Source organism: Mesoplodon mirus, assembly GCF_964341445.2.
Source record: "Mesoplodon mirus genome assembly, chromosome: 18".
Lineage (NCBI taxonomy): Eukaryota > Metazoa > Chordata > Mammalia > Artiodactyla > Ziphiidae > Mesoplodon > Mesoplodon mirus.
In genome coordinates this window covers 39,259,240-39,277,856 of record NC_138994.1, presented here as the reverse complement: position 1 = coordinate 39,277,856, position 18,617 = coordinate 39,259,240, and the positions used below count along the sequence as shown (strand labels likewise).

The following is an 18,617-nucleotide window of genomic DNA, read 5'->3' as shown; positions in this document are numbered from 1 at the left end:
AAATGCTGAAAAAGTAATAGAACAGATGCAACATCTTTACTATCAAGGATGATTTAGAAATTGATAAAAATAAAACCAATTTTTAAAAATAGAGGTATTCCTATTACGAGATTGAAAGTGGACGTAGAATTGTTTGGTCACCTAACCCATCACATGCCAACCCAAGAAGGCCTCTCAACCCTGTCCTGGTTCTCCAGGGTCCTGGTTCTCCGACCTGGGCTCCCTGCCCTCCAGCCACATTCCTGCTGTTCCCTCTGCCTGGAGGGCGCTGCCCCAGACCTTCACTTGGTGTCTATTCAGGTTTCTCAATTCACATTCCATCCCCAGGGTTTAAAGGCACGTGAGCACTAAGGCAGAACAACCTGCCCTTGCCTCTCTGTTCTCCCCACGTTTACCACCATCTGAAGTGATCTTGTTTGTTTTGCTGACTTGCTTCTTGCCTGGCCCCTCTACTAAGGAAGGAAGGGTTCTGAATGGCTTGTTCACTGTTACTCCCCAGCATCTAGATCAAGGTCTGGTACACAGTAGGAGTTCAATATTTATTTAATAAATAACTAAAATTATACTGAACTGTAATCTATAAACTATCTCCATATAGTATATACCCTTCATTGTTCTTTATACCCAAGTAACTCTATACATATGTAGCACCTAACACAATCTCTGGCACTCAGGAGTCACTCAATAAATGTCTGCTGAATGAACGTGTAGGAGTGACAACAGTTTACAAGAAGGTGAGCCTTTAATACACAGATGATGAGCAGATTAACTACAAAATATCTGCTTTCAAATTTAACAATCAGTGCCAATCCGTTTATCAAATGTAAAACACCACGTAATGAGTACAGATTTTAATACTATGATTATACTCACTCAGCGATTTTCTTTGAAAGTTCCATACATGATGAATTAGAATTTGCCGAAAACAACACCAGACCCCCTTTGGTTATGTTCATCTTGGCTTCTGATTCAGGTGGCGCCACACAAAACATCAAAACCTTCTTGGTTTTCCAATTCTCAGAGCCTGGAAAGATACAAAATATATTAAGAACTGTCATATGATATGGAATACACCTGAAAATTTTTTAATAGCAAGTGACTTAAGCTGAAGGAAATTAGTTTTTACCATGATGGAGTCTTTTATATTAAACGTGTATATAGACAAATAGAAAGTCTATTTGAGTTTTAGGGTTCCAAATTTATGGAAAGATGCTATCATATGACTCAATTATTTTCATGACCACTGGGAATAAATGATAAACTTACAAGAAAGGTGGAGCTGAAGAGCTCAGTGTTTTACTGTTTGCTGCTTAAAGTCAATTACGACAACCTCCTTTTAGTCTCTGACAACAAAATTCCTCCTGGATTAACACACAGAAAAATGGCAAAGCCATTAGCAAGGACAAGGACTGACTGATCCTTAAACAACGAATAAAAAACCCGTCCATGCCCAGCTTTCCCTGTAATGCCTGTTCACCATGAAACCTCCCCCTGGCCTTGCAGCTGCCCCAGGTCCTGTCTAAGTCTCAGCTTGTCATCTGCATTTTTCCTCAACTAGAACACAAGGTTGACCAGGTAACAATAACCTTGAAAGAAAGTGACTCAGCCACGCAACTGACCAGCAGCAGGGCACCGACAGACAGAGCCTGGCCTGCAGGTCATCAGAACCCCCCATGCTCTCCTCCTCCTCTGGGCACTCTCTGGGCTGAGCGTCCTTATGGAGAAAGGCAGGCACGGGTTAGATGCAGGAGCACAACCCACTAGGCCTTCGGAGACAGAGGCACCTTCCCAGCAAGCCCACTGCACTTCCCCAGTCATATGTTTACGTGTGTGGCTCTGGGAAGGCTGGTGGACAGGAGCAAAAGGCTGAAGCCAATTATCTTATTTGTTATTCTTAAATTTTAATTACACAAGTAAGAAACAAATACATTCTCCTTGTAAAAGAAACTGAAACATGAGAGTTTAGGCTAACGTCACTAGCTCCGATCCCAGGCTCCTTCTCACCCACGTCCTTGGACCTGACAGTTCTTTTTTTTTTTTTTTTTTTTTGCGGTATGCGGGCCTCTCACTGTTGTGGCCTCTCCCGTTGCGGAGCACAGGCTCCGGACGCGCAGGCCCAGCGGCCATGGCTCACGGGCTCAGCCGCTCCGCGGCATATGGGATCCTCCCAGACCGGGGCACGAACCCGTATCCCCTGCATGGCAGGCGGACTCTCAACCACTGCGCCACCAGGGAGGCCCCTGACAGTTCTTATTATTAGTTTGAAAGAGACACCATCAGGCTGTTACACGTTCACACATGTGATCCCCATAAAAAATACATAAAAAATTCATTTCTAACATGAAAAGGGATCATCGTACAAATATACCTATAATCTGCTTTTTTAAAAAGCAATATAGGGACTTCCCTGGTGGCGCAGTGGTTAAGAATCTGCCTGTCAACGTAGGGCACATAGGTTCGAGCCCTGGTCCGGGAAGATCCCACATGCCACGGAGCAACTAAGCCTGGGCGCCACAACTACTGAGCCTGCACTCTAGAGCCCGCGAGCCACAACTACTGAAGCCCACGCGCCTAGAGCCCGTGCTCCACAACAAGAGAAACTCCCGCACCACAGTGAGGAGTAGCCCCCACTCGCCGCAACTAGAGAAAGCCCGCGTGCAGCGACGAAGACCCAACGCAGCCAGAAGTAAATAAATAAATTAATTAAAAAAAAAAAAAGGCAATATATTTTCAGATCCCAGGTAGAAAGTATAGAGTCATCATGGCCTTTTTAACTGCCACCAGTGCTCCCTGGTGCAGGCACGCCACACTTAGCAGGTCACCAACCCAAAGAGGCCTCCTTATGCATGTGTGTGTGTCTCTCTCTGCAGTAACTGCCAGTGGGGGCCAGTGGGTCATAAGGTGGGTCACTCACGGTCCCCCACGCAGGCTAGAGCACATTTCCTCTTCAGAGGCATCCCTCAATGGGAAACACAGGCCACCCCAATGCACTTGACCTAAAGCCTATGAATTACAAACAGAAATGTATAAACAGCTGGCCAAAGCCCTAAGGAGACCAAGAAGGACCACTGGTGTGTACCGTGGAAAGTGGCTTTGGAGCAGGGATTGGCCAAGTACAGCCCACGGGCCAAAACAGGTTATTTCTGTAAATAAAACTGTACTGGAACACAGCCATGCTCACTGTCTACAAGTTGTCTGTGGATGCAGTGGTAGAGTTAAGTATGGGCTGCAAAGCCTAAAACATTACCTGGCCCTCTACAGAAAAAGTGTGCCGAGCCAGCTTCACAGCACAGCGTGGGGCAGGGTGACTGGCACAAAGGAAAGAAATAATATTTAACCATCAACACTCAGAATCGGAGGAGATCCTAGGTGTCTTCTAACACCACCTCTCAACTCTCCTATGCCTGTGTTTAGGAACAGAGTCTGGAAAAGGAAACCACAACAAAAATAAAACTCATTCTCCTGTAGTCATGAATACAGGCTTTGGAGTCAAAGCCAGGTTTGCATCTTAGCTCCTACTTCCCCTTAACTCACTGTGAGGCCTCGCGTAAATTAGTCACTCTCAGCTTCCGCCCCCTCATCCATGCAACTGCGAATAGGAATACTGACCGTACAGGGTCACTGTAAGATGAGTTCCTGTACAGCACTTAACACAGTGCCCCACATACAGGATACGCATGGTAAAAGGAAGCCTCTGATGAGTCAACTTGTTAATATTTTGGTTACCTACCGAATGAGTACATAATATGCATGGAATGGCCACTTTTTTACATCCCCTAACCTTCAAATAAGAAGCTTCTTAAAGGACAACAGTGTTCTTGAGAGGACGTGGAACACTGAGAATCAAACTATCTGAGGGGAAGGAAGAGATCTTGGAAGTAACTCAGTCCATCTCTAGGACTCCCACCAAGGAGCCACTCCAGATACCTGAACAGCCCCGGGCCTGATGCCCAAATCCTGAGGGTCCAGCCATTCCAAATTCTTCCTTAGAACACGCAGATTCCTCTCCCAGCAGCCTCCCCGTCCTGAGCCTTGTCCTTTCTTTGAAGATTTATGGGAAACCCCAAATTCCTTCTCCCCAGGGCAGCCCTCAACCTATCTCAAGATGGCTCTCTTGCCTCTGTGTATTCTCTTTTCCTGGAACCTTTCATTAATGGTCATGGTTTAAATGTCCTTCATCACTGACTATGGTCTCTAGGGTTTCAGTCTCCAGATACCAGGTTTCAATAATGGAAACCTAACCTAAGACCTCAAAATGGCACAGGCGGGCTTCCCTGGTGGCGCAGTGGTTGTGAGTCCGCCTGCCGATGCTGGGGACGCGGGTTCGTGCCCCGGCCACGGAGGATCCCACATGCCGCGGAGCGCCTGGGCCCGTGGGCCATGGCCGCTGAGCCTGCGCGTCGGGAGCCTGTGCTCCGCAACGGGAGAGGCCACAGCAGTGAGAGGCCCGCGTACCGGAAAAAAAAAAAAAAAGGCACAGGCTGGGAGTCCCTTTGGAAACAGTTATCAGTATAGTCATGTTCTGTGACTACCCATCTCACAAGTCGGTCAAACAATAAAACTAGTTGCTAGTTTTAGTTCTCAGGCCACTGCTAGTTTCAGTTCTCCTTTTCTTATTGGAAATTCAAGTTGTGCTCTTTACCAAGCTTTAAGAAAAGAGTATTAAAGATTATCTTCATAAACAAGATAATCGCCAGGATGGGGCTGGCAGAAGGCTCATTACTACAAGGCTATAGTGTGAAATGGAGAGTAAAGAGAACATTCCCATTTTCCCCCCATAAACTACAGTTGCTTTTACATTTATCCTAAATTCACTCTAGAATGTGTGAGAATTATATACAACACATGAAACCACAGCCTTTTCAGAGAATCTCAGAACCTTACGAAAAGCAAATCATATTCCTCTTTGATTGAGACTGGGCAATCTGTTAAGTCTCATGAAGGAAACCAGTCTGAAAGACCACTCGCTTTTCGAGTGCTGGCAGTCATTTCAAAACGACTCATGCACATCTCAGATGAGCAAGGCTGGCATCAAAGTGTGTTGCTTTCCATCTAGTGCGTCTGCTGTGTAAATACCTCCCATCTAAATATGGCTGGAGTCACAGTGCCTCACCAGAATTTAAGGTCCAAGACAGCAGAGATTTTTTCCACTATTATTTTCTCTGCTGTACACCCAGGGCCTAGAATAGTACCTGGCAGAGGGAGAGGCTTAACAAATGTCTGTTGAATAAAGCCTGACCTCACTGAGTTGCAATGATTAACACATGGAGTTGAAAGAAGTCTGCAAACTATAAGGTGTCAGAAAGTATAAAGAATTATTATTTTTATTAGTGATGTACCTCACTCAAGGAAAATTTGCTTTTTGGGGGTCAGTATTGAAGAGAATTAGAAGGGTGAAGCCTAGATGTAATTAATCCTCCAGGACTCTGTGACCCCAGGCACCTGGCTATCTCTTCATCAGAATGTTTTCTTTCGGCTAAATACCATTTTCTGAGTGCTCCGAATTCTTATGACAACTCAATAAAGCAGGTACTACAAGTCCCCTTTGAGACACGGGATAAGTGACGCTTGAAGATGAAGACACCTCATCAAGGCTGCCCACCCGGAAGAGCAGACACCAGTTCAGCTTCAGCCTGTCTCCCAACACCACGGAGAGTGACCCGACACCCCGCATTTCAGGGGGCAAGCCCGACAAACACCCAGATTTAGAAAAATGTGCGTAGTAAAAAAGCCTTGTTTGGAAAACAATTTATATCACGTGTCAAAGAAAGAACACATAACTCTGATTCAGTATTTCCCCTTTGGAGAATTTATCCTACGGAAAGAAAAAGCTCAATGACGGTCATTGCATGGTTTTTCTAAGAGGAGGAACACAGAACATATGCAGAAGTTACATAATGGGGTAATTAAGTAAAACTCTGAATGTACATTCAATACAATAAAAACGGTAAATATCCAGGACGGTACGAAAGTGCTTACGTTAAGTAAGAACAGAACTGCATCTCCTCCAACCCAACCTGGGAAATAACGGTATAGACGAGGTCGGGACAGGAATACGGACAAGGGTAGGACTTCGTGGGGTTCAATAATGTGGGTGAATCACTTATATTTGTGCATGGAACAGTTTTAAACATTATAAATCACATTTTCTCACACCCCAAATCCCCATCCTGAATTTCCCATTCCTTGCAAAAGCTAAACACCCAAACCGCGTCAATATTAATAAAAGATGGGGAAAATCGGTATCATCACTGTGCAATACTGCTGGAAACCATTTCAACGCAGAAGAAAGCCTTAGAGCTACATCCTTGCCCTCACTCAAGCTCCGCGGGGCAACAGAAAGGGCCGCGCCGCAAGGCCAGCCCAGCACCGCCAGGGATGTCAGTCTGCGCGTGAGGCTGGGCTTCCGCCCGCAGCCGCAGGTCCCGTACCCGCCGGACGGGCCGCGCGCCAGGCCCGCGGACCCCGACGAACCGGACCGGGCTGAGGGCTGCGCGCGGCCGGGTCCCCGTCGAGCCCCCCGCCCCTGCACCTGTGCCCCGCAGGGCCGGCCCGCCGGCCGCGCCACCACCATCGCCGGCTCCCGCCCGCCTACCTGGCCCCGACCCCAGCCCCGGCCCCGCCGCAGCCTCCGCTGCCGAATGAGGAAAGCGCCGGAGCACAGGAAGCCTCTACAAAAACAAAATGGCGACGCCAATCCGAGAACTGCGTCCGCAGCGACTGCGAGGCCTGTGGGCGGGGCCGCTCAAGGGGGCGGGCCACGTGAGGCGGGGCCTCGGTAGGGACCATCCGCGTGATGGGCGGGGCAGGGAAGGGGCCCATAGAGGGGAGGGGCGGGGCCTTCGAGTCTAGCCGGAATACTCCAGGCCGGACGAGGGGCGGGGCCATGGGCGGGGCGAGGCCATGGGTGGGGCGGGGCTGACTGGAGGGGTTGGACCAGGCTGGGAGAGGGGCGGGGAGAGGGGCGGGGAGCAGTGGGGCTGAGCCTCGAGAGCCCGAGTGCGGACTTTTTTTTTTTTTAAACAAATTTATTTATTTATTTTTGGTTGCGTTGGGTCTTCGTTGCTGCGCGCGGACTTTCTCTAGTTGCGGTGAGTGGGGGCTACTCTTCCTTGTGGTGCGCGGGCTTCTCATTGCGGTGGCTTCTATGTTGCGGAGCACGGGCTTTACGCATGCTGGCTCAATAGTTGTGGCTCTCCAGCTCTAGAGCGTAGGCTCAGTGGTTGTGGCGCACGGGCTTAGTTGCTCCGCGGCATGTGGGATCTTCCCAGACCAAGGCTTGAACCCGTGTTTCCTGCATTGGCAGGCGGACTCTCAACCACTGAGCCACCAGGGAAGCCCGCGACTGTGGACTTTGATGTCTGGAGTTACAAATGTCTGGGTTCAAGTCTTTACTGGCCTGTCACTTTGGGCAATGTCACTTCACCTCCCTGAGCCTCAATTTCCTCAGCCTGTGCGTCCGGAGCCTGTGCTCTGCAACTGGAGAGGCCACAGCAGTGAGAGGCCCGCGTACCGCAAAAAATAAAAAAATTAAAAAAATAAATAAACAGCAGCTATAATGAATACTTTGGGTACAGTTGAGGAAACTTGAAAATAGACTGGATGTGAGGTGGCATTTTAGAATTTTAAATTTTCTTGCATGTGATAATGCCTCTTTCGCTGTGTAGGATATCCTTATGTTTAAGAGACGCATGCCTAAGTACTTAGAGGTGAAACTCACGCGAGATCTCAGCAGTGGGTTTGGTTTAGGGCTGACAATCAAAGTCACACTATACAATGCTCACACAGCACCTAGCTGACTTAGAAAGGATGTGGAACAGGAAGCACAGCAGTACTTCATACAGCTCTCCATCTCCCTGATCCCTGCATATGGGGCAGGTTCTAGTCCCAGGGGATTTCAGCAGAGGAGCCACTGGTCCCATGGGGCTGGTCCCGTGGGCCTGTGAAGGTAAGAGGCCACTTGCATTCTCCAGCAGAGCTACAGCCCATACATTTCAAGTTGTGCCAGGACAGCTAAGGACAGCAAGCCAAGGGGTGGCCTTCAGTCAGTTTAAGAGCACACACAGGTCCTGCAGGAACCTCATCCAAGTGCAGACCACAAGTCAATTCTTGAGGCTGGAGGAGGGATTCACATTTAGCTGTGAAAGTTCTCCTTCTAGTCATGATGTCTGCGCCTTCTTTTGAAGTGGCTGAACAAAAAAGTTAACGTAAATATGACAAAAGGCTGACACTTGTTGAATCTAGGTAATGAGTTAATCAAACTATTCTTCCAGTGCTTCAGTGCTTGAAAATTTTTATTACAGGAAATCAAAAGAAATAAAATTTAAAATGGAGGTGTTCACCTCCTGCTTTCATTTCCTGTGTGGTTTACTGGTGAGTTGATTCTCCCTGTTTAAAGCTCCCTGCTCTCAAGTCATCGCACAGATCTCCCCCCTTTTGCACAGCGCCCCGCCCCCATCTCCTGACTACCATCGCTCCCTCCAATCCAAGTACTTATTCTTCTGGAAGCACATGCCATTAGACTTTCTGTTGCCTTCCTTCAGGCACAGAAAAAAAAAGAGAAACTTTTCCACATAACCAAGTAGTGCCGTGTCAGGCAGGCTTGGACCCAGGGATCAAAGCATGCGGCCAGGCCCCATTGCTCTGGTTCCATCACTTGGCTGCTGCACCTTGGGGTTGCGTCCCTTTGCAGAACCACGCTCTGCGCGCCAACTACCAGCTCCCGAGGCTGCTGCTTCCGTGCAGCAGCCTTTGCCCCAGCATGCTCAGTGATAGTCCCAAGGCTTGCTCTGACTGGCCACGCTTAGTCACATGCCCACCCCTGAACCAATCAGGGAACGTCGGCCCTGACTGGCCCCCCACCCCCCCGAGTCATATGCTCCACACCTGGCCCTGAGGTGAGTCCGCGACAGCATCGACCCGGCGAAGGCGAAGCCTCGGAGCCAGGTGACTCTGGGGCTGCGGTTCTGGCGTCTGTGAGAGACGAGACCGGAGATGGGGGTGCCTGGTTGGTGACCTGGTCCAGCCCACTTCAGAGGCCGTTAGCGTCCTTGCTGGTTCTGAGCGCTTTTTTGTCCTGTGAGTCCCGGACGTGAATTTTGGACGCGGAAAGGGCTTGGCTGATTGGCTGGACTTTTCTTCTGAAAGTCCTGGTGAACCTGCTTCTCTGGAGCTCAGCCGCAGTGTCAGGAGCCGCGCCGCTGGGGCTGTAGTTCACAGAGCGGCCGTCAGGTGGCAATGGAGAGGCAAGAAGCCAGTCTCCAGCCTGTTCTTTGGGTTTTGCTTTTTAACTTTGTGGACTTAAAAAAAATGCACAACGTGAGAGTTGTGAGTTCAGTTTTATTTGGGGCAAAACGAGGATTGCAGCCCGGGAGACAGCACTTCAGAGAGCTCTGAGAAACTGCTCCAGAGAGGCAGCGGGGAAGGTCAGGATAGAGGTGACTTTGGTGAAGGGCGAGTACATGCAATCGAGCACATATTTTTTTGCAGCAGGTTTCTGCTAGTCACGAGGAGCATTCGTCACCATGAAGGATTTTAGTGCTTTTCTAGATAAGAGGAAATACAAGAACTGGGCTTATAAAATCGGCTCCTGAAAATATTTAACTCTCTGAAGACCTGTTCTGCCAGTTTTTCCCAGAGCACAGAGGCCTCATTTCTGCTCTCCACCCTGAACTCCTTTCAGGGGGTGTTGAAAGTCAGCAGCTGCAGAGCACATGATTTAATCCTTGTAGAAGTAGATGGCAAGTGCCAATGGCAGTTGACAGGGCCCCCTTGCAGTCATAAATTTGACCATGCTTTGGGAGGCATTTCATGACCAATTCGTCCCACAGTGCTAGGAAGGCTCATTCCTAGGTCTGGCGAAGATTTCGCTGAGAGGTCATTCAATGTGCTGTTACTGGACTAGGTCTTATAAGCAATAACTAAAGACTCTAGACCACCTGTCTTACTAATGTATTATGGTCCAGGAAAAATTCCCTCTTGTTGTATCTTCCCATATCTAGAGTTACGCTAGTACAATCATTGATCTCACACATAACTATATATTTTTGTCGGTGGCTCAGTCACACATTTGGTAATGCAAGAAACAACAATCTTGTAAAACAGGTAAAATACAGGTAACATAGCTAGCAGTATTATTCAAGTCGTAAGTGAGAATTTAGCCAAGAACTTCCATTAGGTGCAGCCCAGTATATCCTTAGGTCATCTGACTTGGTCTGTTCTGTACCGATCCTTATCTTTCAGGGAAATGATATATTGGCACTGTCCATAAGACCCCCAGCCCAACCTCCTAGTGTTACTAGGCTGGTTATCCTTAGTATAATTTAATTGTTCCCAAGATAAAAGGGGGGCTTAAAACTTAAATGACCGTAGCCTGGTGTTAACCACATAAATCCATCCCATAATTATAGGAGGTTTTATTCCTTGGCTGAAATTTTGCTGTTGCTCTGATTGAGCTTGAATAACTTTAGAGGAAAATTCATTTTTTTGGCCAGGGTCAGAGCAGGTATTATTAATTGGCTAGGTGAGGGGGTCCTATCTAGTAATACCAAGAGTAGCCTGAACAGGACTGAACTTTCTTTCTTGCAAAATAAATGTTCTAAGGGCCATCCAGTTAGAGCCTTGGAGTGGAGAAATCCACCAAGGTAATCCAGAAGGACTAGACACAGGTAATTGGCCACAAACCCAACAATTGGATTGATTTTTAAAACTAGCATAGGATCGTGTCCATGATAGAAAAACATCTGATTTATATGCAAGGGTCCTGGAAGACAAGAAAACATTATAAATGATCCTACGAATCAGGTCCAGCATCTTGGGTAATCTGTCTGCTTCTGATGTCGTCTTATCATCCTGCTGTGAGTGTAGTTTCCTCTGTTTGAGCATCATTTTAAGCTGAGTTTGAGGTCAGCAGTCCTCTCTATAGACCAGTCCAGTGCAGGGGCCCTTGGTGAGTAGAAATTAATCCAAGAATCAATTCCCTTCAGTTTCGCTGTGCATGAGCTAGTTAAAAGTACCTGATAAGGGTCCTTCCATCTAGGTTGGAGATAGTCCTTTAAACTATGTCTTCTCGGGCTTCCCTGGTGGCGCAGTGGTTGAGAGTCCGCCTGCCAATGCGGGGAACGCAGGTTCGTGCCCCGGTCCGGGAAGATCCCACATGCCACGGAGTGGCTGGGCCTGTGAGCCATGGCCACTGAGCCTGCGCATCCGGAGCCTGTGCTCCGCAACGGGAGAGGCCACAACAGTGAGAGGCCCGCGTACCACAAAAAAAAAAACTATGTCTTTTCCAGTATGCATAATCCCCTGGTTGCATGTCGTGGGGCATCTGATCTTCATCCAAAAGTAGATTACTGAGATAGGCTTCAGAAACAAACTGAGAGTGTCCTTTTAACAATTCAATTAAACTTTACATTAATATAACCTAACAACAAGGAACTATCTGGGAAGTGAGTCTTAGTAAATATAGACCTCCATTAACAAAACTGGAACTTAATATTCACTGAAACATAATCCTTTTCTCTCTAAAATTACCCTCATGTTTACCAAATATAACCAAATTAAGACTAGTTTGTTTGCAAAATAAGTCTGGTCTCAATAAACTTGGCCTGATAATTTATATAACTATCATTGATCATACAGGCTTTTAGCTTTGCTGAAACTTTTATAAGGAGTCTCATACTGAACTTTTTTTTTTTTTTTTTTTTTGCGGTACGCGGGCCTCTCACTGTTGTGGCCTCTTCTGCTGCGGAGCACAGGCTCTGGACGCGCAGGCTCAGCAGCCATGGCTCACAGGCCCAGCCGCTCCGCGGCATGTGGGATCTTCCCGGACCGGGGCACGATCCCGTGTCCCCTGCATCGGCAGGTGGACTCTCAACCACTGTGCCACCAGGGAAGCCCTACTCAAATTTTTAAAACTTAATTTATAAATTTATTTTTTATTTTTGGCTGCATTGGGTCTTCATTGCTGCGTGCCGGCTTTCTCTAGTCGCAGCGAGCGGGGGCTACTCCTCGTTGCGCTGCGCTGGCTTCTCATTGCAGTGGCTTCTCTTGTTGAGGAGCACGGGCTCTAGGAGTGTGGGCTTCAGTAGTTGCGGTGCATGGGCTCAGTAGTTGTGGCACATGGGCTTAGCTGCTCCGCAGCAGGTGGGATCTTCCTGGACCCGGGCTCAAACCTGTGTCCCCTGCATTGGCAGGCGGATTCTTAACCACTGTGCCACCAGGGAAGTCCCTACTCAATTAAATTTATTTTAATCTTAGTCAATCCTGACCGTGCACATAACTCTTTTCTTGGGGTCCACTTTCCACAAACGTTTCCTTACTTTCTGTATCCATCATTTTATTTTCCCATTCAGAAACAGCCACCTGTAAGTCAGACCTACTTCCTCTTCCCTTAATAAAATGTAATTCCATTCTTCATCCCTTCTTTACTGGAAACACACACCCTACTTTCCTACTGTAGACTGAAATGTTTCCTTTATTATTTCTATTAGCTTTAATTACATGTTTAAATTAGAATCCTCAGCTCTTAAAACCTTAATTTCTTGTGAAAACTAAAAAGTAAGCAATTATGAACTGTCCTTTACATTGGCATTCTGTAGATTGGTGAACATAAATACCAGTGATATTTTCTAAAAAATATTTGCTTTCTTTAGAGAACGTGACACCAAACATATTCATTAATAGTCCTAAATACCTTTTGTTTCTCTGTAAAAGGAAGCCAATGTTCAGTAATTAATGTTTTGGTATATTATTTTATTTGGGAATGCTAGCTATTCAATAAGCTTCCGTCACTTAATTTAGCACAGCTCTAGAATTTCAAGTTACCAGAATCTGGAGAGACTATTTTATCTTATTTTATTTTTTAATTAAAATACTGAGTTTAGGCCAGCCAGGGCCCCGGCTGAGCTGCACTTAGCTCCGCAGGGGCGGGCAGGGGGATGCCCAGGGGCCCATGGGCCCCGGGCCCTGAAGCCTCCGGGGCCACATCCCTCTGAGCAGCGAGTGGAATCTGGGGCGGGGGGCCGAGCATTCACAGGCCTGGAGAGAAAAAAAAAACAGAAAACAAAACCTGAGTTTATTTCACATGTATATTTTTGTCTCCCCACCATTTCTATTTGTCTGACCACCACTACTACTGTGTCCTATCATAACATTCCATACATACTTAAAACCAAGCAAAGGGTGGAGTTCCATCTTTAAAAACTAAACAGGCATTTTGGACAACACATTCTTGGCAATGGAACCGGGACATCTATCAGACACAGTAGGGAAAGTTCTCACTCTGCACTATAAAAAGGACAGCCAGATAGCAACTGTTACAGAAGTGAAATAAGATGGGAAATTTTTAAAAACTGTTTAAACTATTTTCTTAAAGAGACTTCCTCCACTGCCAGAGATCTTGAATAGCCTCCTGGTCAGTCATCCGGAAACAGTTCTTCACATAGTTGATTAATTTGGCTTCCACTTTGGGAAGGGAACCACCTTTTTCTATACTTGCTTGCATTTTTGCTTTAATGTCTTCTAAGAGCTAGGTCCTTTCGGTGTTTTAGGAGTTTTTTCCTGTTTTTTGAAGGATTCTTGACCTTTTGATCTTGGTGTTGATGGTTTTGAGTCTTTTCCATTCTGGTTTGATTTTTGATAACTTTTGGCTGGAGTATCTCATACAGATTTCTTTACTGGAGCTTTTTCTTCAGCTTCCTCATCATCAAAGTCATCATCATCATTGTCATTTTCATCATCATCTTCATCTTCATCAGCAGCAAGTTTTACTTTTTTCTGTGGAAGCTTGCTACCACTTCCAGGGGCAGAACGCTTTCCAGATATACTTAGGAGTGTCACATCCTCCTCCTCTTTGTCTTCTGACTCTGCATCTTCCTCCACAGCTACTAAGTGCTGTCCACTAATATGCACAGGCCCTGAACCACACTTCAACCATCAGACCACAGGTGGTGTTATTTCAAAGCCCCCAAGGGAATCCGTTGGCTGCACAGAAATTTTCAAAGTTGCCAGTGGTAGTTTGATTGGACTGCCTTCATAATTCATCACCTCTGCTTCGACAATGTGCAGTTCACCCTTTGCGCCAGCCCCTAAACTGACCGTTCTTAAAGATAACTGTGCCCATTTTCATCCTGATCCACCTTAAAGTGATAATCTTTGTCGGCCTTTAGTTCACAACAGAAAAGATAGTTCTGGGGCCTCAGGGGGCTCATGTCCACGTCCATCGAATCTTCCATGGGTTGGTGGCACGCACTTAGGTGGGAGAGAAGGCAGACGGAGAAAAAAGACTACTGCTCCAGGGAACAGGTGCACAGGTCGGAATCACACCAGGTGCAGAGACTATTTTAGATGGACATTCCTAAAGCATAATTATTCTTAATAGAGTTTATCTAAAAGCTCTTTTCTCATTTATATTTTCTTTCCTTAAAAGTTTTTTCACATCAAATTACTTTCCTTGCTGACAAATTTGTAACAGATATAACAAGATTTTATTTAGCGTATACTAAACTGAGGCACAATAAAGTATTATACTTAATGTTGATGACTCTAAAGACATGTCTATATTAATTAGATCAACAAACAAACATTAATACCAGGTATTAATTTAATACTATTTCCCAGTTCACGTGAACCTGAAATTCATTTAGCTTAATTTCTCTTGCATTTAGGATTGTTTGATTTGTAAGCACTTACTTTTCTTTAAGCCAATTAAATAGAGCTCATTTACAAATTAACCACAGCAATATTAACCAAAGACAAAGACACATACTAAGACATCATATATCCAGACAGACACAACAAGAAATCTAGCTGCATTTTCTAAACTTAGTCATGAATCAGATATTACAATATAAAACTCACTAGTTTATAAACAACACTTGGAATAAGAAAAAAATTTAAAGTTTTTTTTTTTTTTGTCCTTTTTATCCCTCAGTCTCAGGAATTAGAGACGGTCTAGATAAGGTAAGTGATCCTGAGAGCTCTGGTCTCAAGGCACAGGGAGAGAAAATCAGGCTTTCCTAGTAGAACTCATTCCCTCAGGGTCAGAATTCTGAAGAGATTTTATTTCCTTCAAGCTAGCTTTCTCTACTGGTTGGGAATTAAACAGGGGTTGGTTAACCTTTGACTGGCATTGTGTACTTAATTGGCACAGTTGAAGGTTCATAATTTTCGTAGATACTCCCTTTTCTTTCTTTCCTTTTTTTTTTAAATGGTCTTCAAAGGTTGGTCAGCCAGTGTATCAAAGGTGTTTGTATGTAACATGGACCAACCTAGATTGTGTTTTTGACTAGAGTAGATAAATCCTCATCTAAGCCTTCTAAAAAGGCAGAGTTAAGCAGAGGATCATCTTTGTGGTTAGAGAATGATTCAGGTGTCAAGCCAGAATGTTGCTTAAAAGTTTTTTTTTTTCCCCTCAAACCTTCCCTAATAGTCCAGAATTCATTCATCCGATCTTTGCTTGCACTGTTGAATCTCTGTCCAGTCTACGGTTTTTGGAAAAAGCTCTGGGATAAATTCGAGTAATTTCTGAGCTAATTCCTTGTATTCAGTGCAAGCCTCTGGACTATGTGATTCAAAATCCGTTAAGGGGCGTTTCCATCCTGCCTTCCCTATCCATTCCCTTGCTTGGCTTTCAGAAACCAACAGCTGTATTAGTTGATATAGATCTGGAAACCCGGGCTCGTAGGTCCGGATGGTTAATTCAAATTCCTTAGCAAATCCCAATGAATTCTGACTTGGATCGGGAAATTCCTTAGCCAAAACTCTAAGTTCTACTTGGGTTCAGGGTGTGTACATAAGCACCAACGACGGTTCACCTCTCCCTGTAATGAGTTTCTCCTTAAAGGGAGCTGTAGGGCTTCCCTGGTGGTGCAGTGGTTAAGAATCCGCCTGCCAATGCAGGGGACATGGGTTTGAGCCCTGGTCCGGGAAGATCCCACATGCCACGGAGCAACTAAGCCCATGTGCCACGGCTACTGAGCCTGCACTCTAGAGCCCGCGAGCCACAACTACTGAAGCTTGTGTGCCTAGAGCCCACGCTCTGCAACAAGAGAAGCCACTGCAGTGAGACGCCCGCGTACCGCAACGAAGAGTAGCCCTCACTCGCTGCAACTAGAGAAAAGCCCGCGCACAGCATCAAAGACCCAATGCAGCCAAAAATAAATAAATAAATAAATAAATTTTAAAAAGGAGCTATAATCAATTCTGATTTTTTAGTCCTCCTTTGCTGGGGAGAGGGCAGCAGCAAGAGGCAGAAGAGTTGGGAGAGAAAAAGGAGATGGCATCTGGACCATTCAGATAGAAGAGGCCACGTGGGAGGAGCAGAGGGAGAGACGGAGTCAGAGACAGAGGGCCAGCAGCCTATTTAGAAGCTTCTAGACACCAATCAAAGTAAGCATTCCATGCAATCTGTTTGATCTTACGGCGGCTTTTTCTAATTCTGTGCACAAAACAGCAATTTTGGGATAGCAGAAGAACCCCAATTTGGCCATTTTATGTTGAGATCTCCTTTAGTATAATTTTCCCAGTTATGTAGGTACTTGCATGTATAAACCTGGCTGAGGTGTTAGCCAGAGGCTGGCTTTTTGATGCCCCTTGTTTCTGTGTTTGAGAGGCTCTATTTCCCATATTTAAAATTTTTATTTATCTATTTATTTATTTGGTTGCACTGGGTCTTAGTTGCGGCAAGCGGGCTCCTTAGTTGCCGCTCGCCGGCTCCTTAGTTGTGGCATGTGAACTCTTAGTTGTGGCATGCATGTGGGATCAAGTTCCCTGACCAGGGATGAAACCCGAGCCCCCTGCATTGGGAGCGCGGAGTCTTAACCACTGTGCCAGCAGGGAAGTTCCCTATTCCCCATTTTAAGGTAGAATTTGTTAGGGATAAAATTTACTAGTGAAACTGTGTGGCTGCCAGTGTGCTGCTTGTGAGCTTAACTCCTCTAGGCATCCCCCCAGAGTCGTTTCAGCCCTCCTACATGTCTCAGTTTCTCCTTTTGGTGGTCTAAGACCACCACAGGTGCTCTCTGAATGGCCGATTCTTATCTGCGACCCCTGGATGAGCAAATGTTTTAATTAATGAGTGGGCTTCCCTATGAGACCACTGCACGGTATGAGGACTCTGCCTCCAAGCCGTGACCAGCCGGGAGGAGTCTTGTCCCTTTTCTTCGGAGCAGAGCTCTCATGTAATATCTTCACTTTTATCCCAACAAACTCTATTAAGGCGGCCAAATTGAGGAAAAGCGTCAGATCAGCCTCTTACCTAACCACTCGGCGCAGACCACTCTGTCTTCTACAACTGAGCAAACCCTGGTACCTTTCAACCAAGCCCCCCGCACCCCAGTATCTCTCAACGGGGTGGGTACTCCCCGGTATCTTTCAGCTAGGCCCACCGCCCCCCAAGTATCTTTCAACTGGGAGGGGTCAGGTACCTGCTATACACCCCCAAATAAAACTCAGGATCATCAACCAATACGGGAGATCTGAGAACCAGGAGAGACTCACCCAGATCCATCTGGACTCTCCAAGGTGGCAGATGGGCGCAGGGAGCCTCTGCTGGTACCAAGGCTCTGCTTCCTCATAGAGTTCCGGCCAAGGAGAGAGGTCCATTCTGGATCCCTTCGTGGTTGCCATAAAAACTGTCAACTAAAAAAATTCACAGGGCTTCCCTGGTGGTGCAGTGGTTGAGAGTCTGCCTGACGATGCAGGGGACACGGATTCGTGCCCCGGTCCGGAAAGATCCCACATGCCATGGAGCAGCTGGGCCCGTGAGCCATGGCCGCTGAGCCTGCGCGTCTGGAGCCTATGCTCCGCAACGTGAGAGGCCACAGCAGTGAGAGGCCCGCATACCACAAAAAAAAAAAAAAAAAAATTCACAACATAAGGGTTGCAAGTTAAGTTTTTTGGGGGGCAAAATGAGGACTGCAGCCCGGAAGACAGCATTTCAGATAGCTCTGAGAAACTGCTCCAAAGAGGGAGAGGGGAAGTTCAGGATATACGTGATTTGGGCAAAGGGGGGCGTACACTCAGTCGAGCACATATTATTTTGCAGCAGGTTTCTGCTAGTCATGAGGGGCAGTCGTCACCATGAAGGATTTTAGTGCTTTTCTAGATAAGAGGAGATACAAGAACTGGGCTCATAAAATCTGCTCCTGAAAATATTTAACTCTCTGAAGACTGTTCTGCCAGTTTTTCCCAGAGCACAGAGGCCTCATTTCTGCTCTCCACCCTGAATTCCTTCCCAGGGGTGGCGGGGTGGGGGGGTGTTGAAAGTCAGCAGCTGCAGAGCACATGATTTAATCCTTGTAGAGGTAGATGGCAAGTGCCAATTTGTTGTTGACACTTTATAGTGAATTATAAACTATACATGGAAAAGCATATCATGCAGTCGACAAATCCTCACAAACTGGACAAGGCTGCAAGGCCAGCGTCCAGCTCAGGAAGCAGACTGTGACCTCAGGAGCCCCCCTTGTTCCCAGCCACTCCGCCCCCACTCCCCGTCCTGACTCACAGTTTGTCATTTACACTTGTGCCAGTTTACAGTTTCGGCTTCTTGTGAGCTTCCTCCACGTCGTCGTGTGTAGTCATATTTTTGCGTGAACAGAGCTAACTTCCCAGGTTTCTGT

At 46.5% G+C, this 18,617-nt stretch overlaps 1 protein-coding gene and 1 pseudogene across 4 annotated transcripts in view; both read right to left on the bottom strand.

Annotated features, from left to right (window-relative positions):
* Nucleotides 1-17,848, bottom strand: part of PRPSAP2 (phosphoribosyl pyrophosphate synthetase associated protein 2) — a 51,668-nt gene extending 33,820 nt beyond the window's left edge. Inside the window, exons 1-3 of one of the 3 annotated variants that reach the window (XM_082605285.1) lie at nucleotides 6,596-6,694; nucleotides 1,267-1,361; nucleotides 874-1,024 (exon numbers count right to left, since the gene is read on the bottom strand). In XM_082605285.1, the coding sequence (XP_082461411.1) occupies nucleotides 874-992 (119 nt within the window). In that variant the 5' untranslated portion in view covers nucleotides 993-1,024; nucleotides 1,267-1,361; nucleotides 6,596-6,694. Of the gene's footprint in view, nucleotides 1-873; nucleotides 1,025-1,266; nucleotides 1,362-6,595; nucleotides 6,695-17,496 lie in introns of those variants that run through there. The other 2 variants (XM_082605284.1, XM_082605286.1) reach the window with 2 other exon arrangements.
* On the bottom strand, nucleotides 13,077-14,242 carry LOC309793348 (nucleophosmin-like; annotated as a pseudogene). The gene has a single exon. The product of its transcript is annotated as a nucleophosmin-like (transcript).
* Nucleotides 17,849-18,617: the final 769 nt, after the last annotated feature.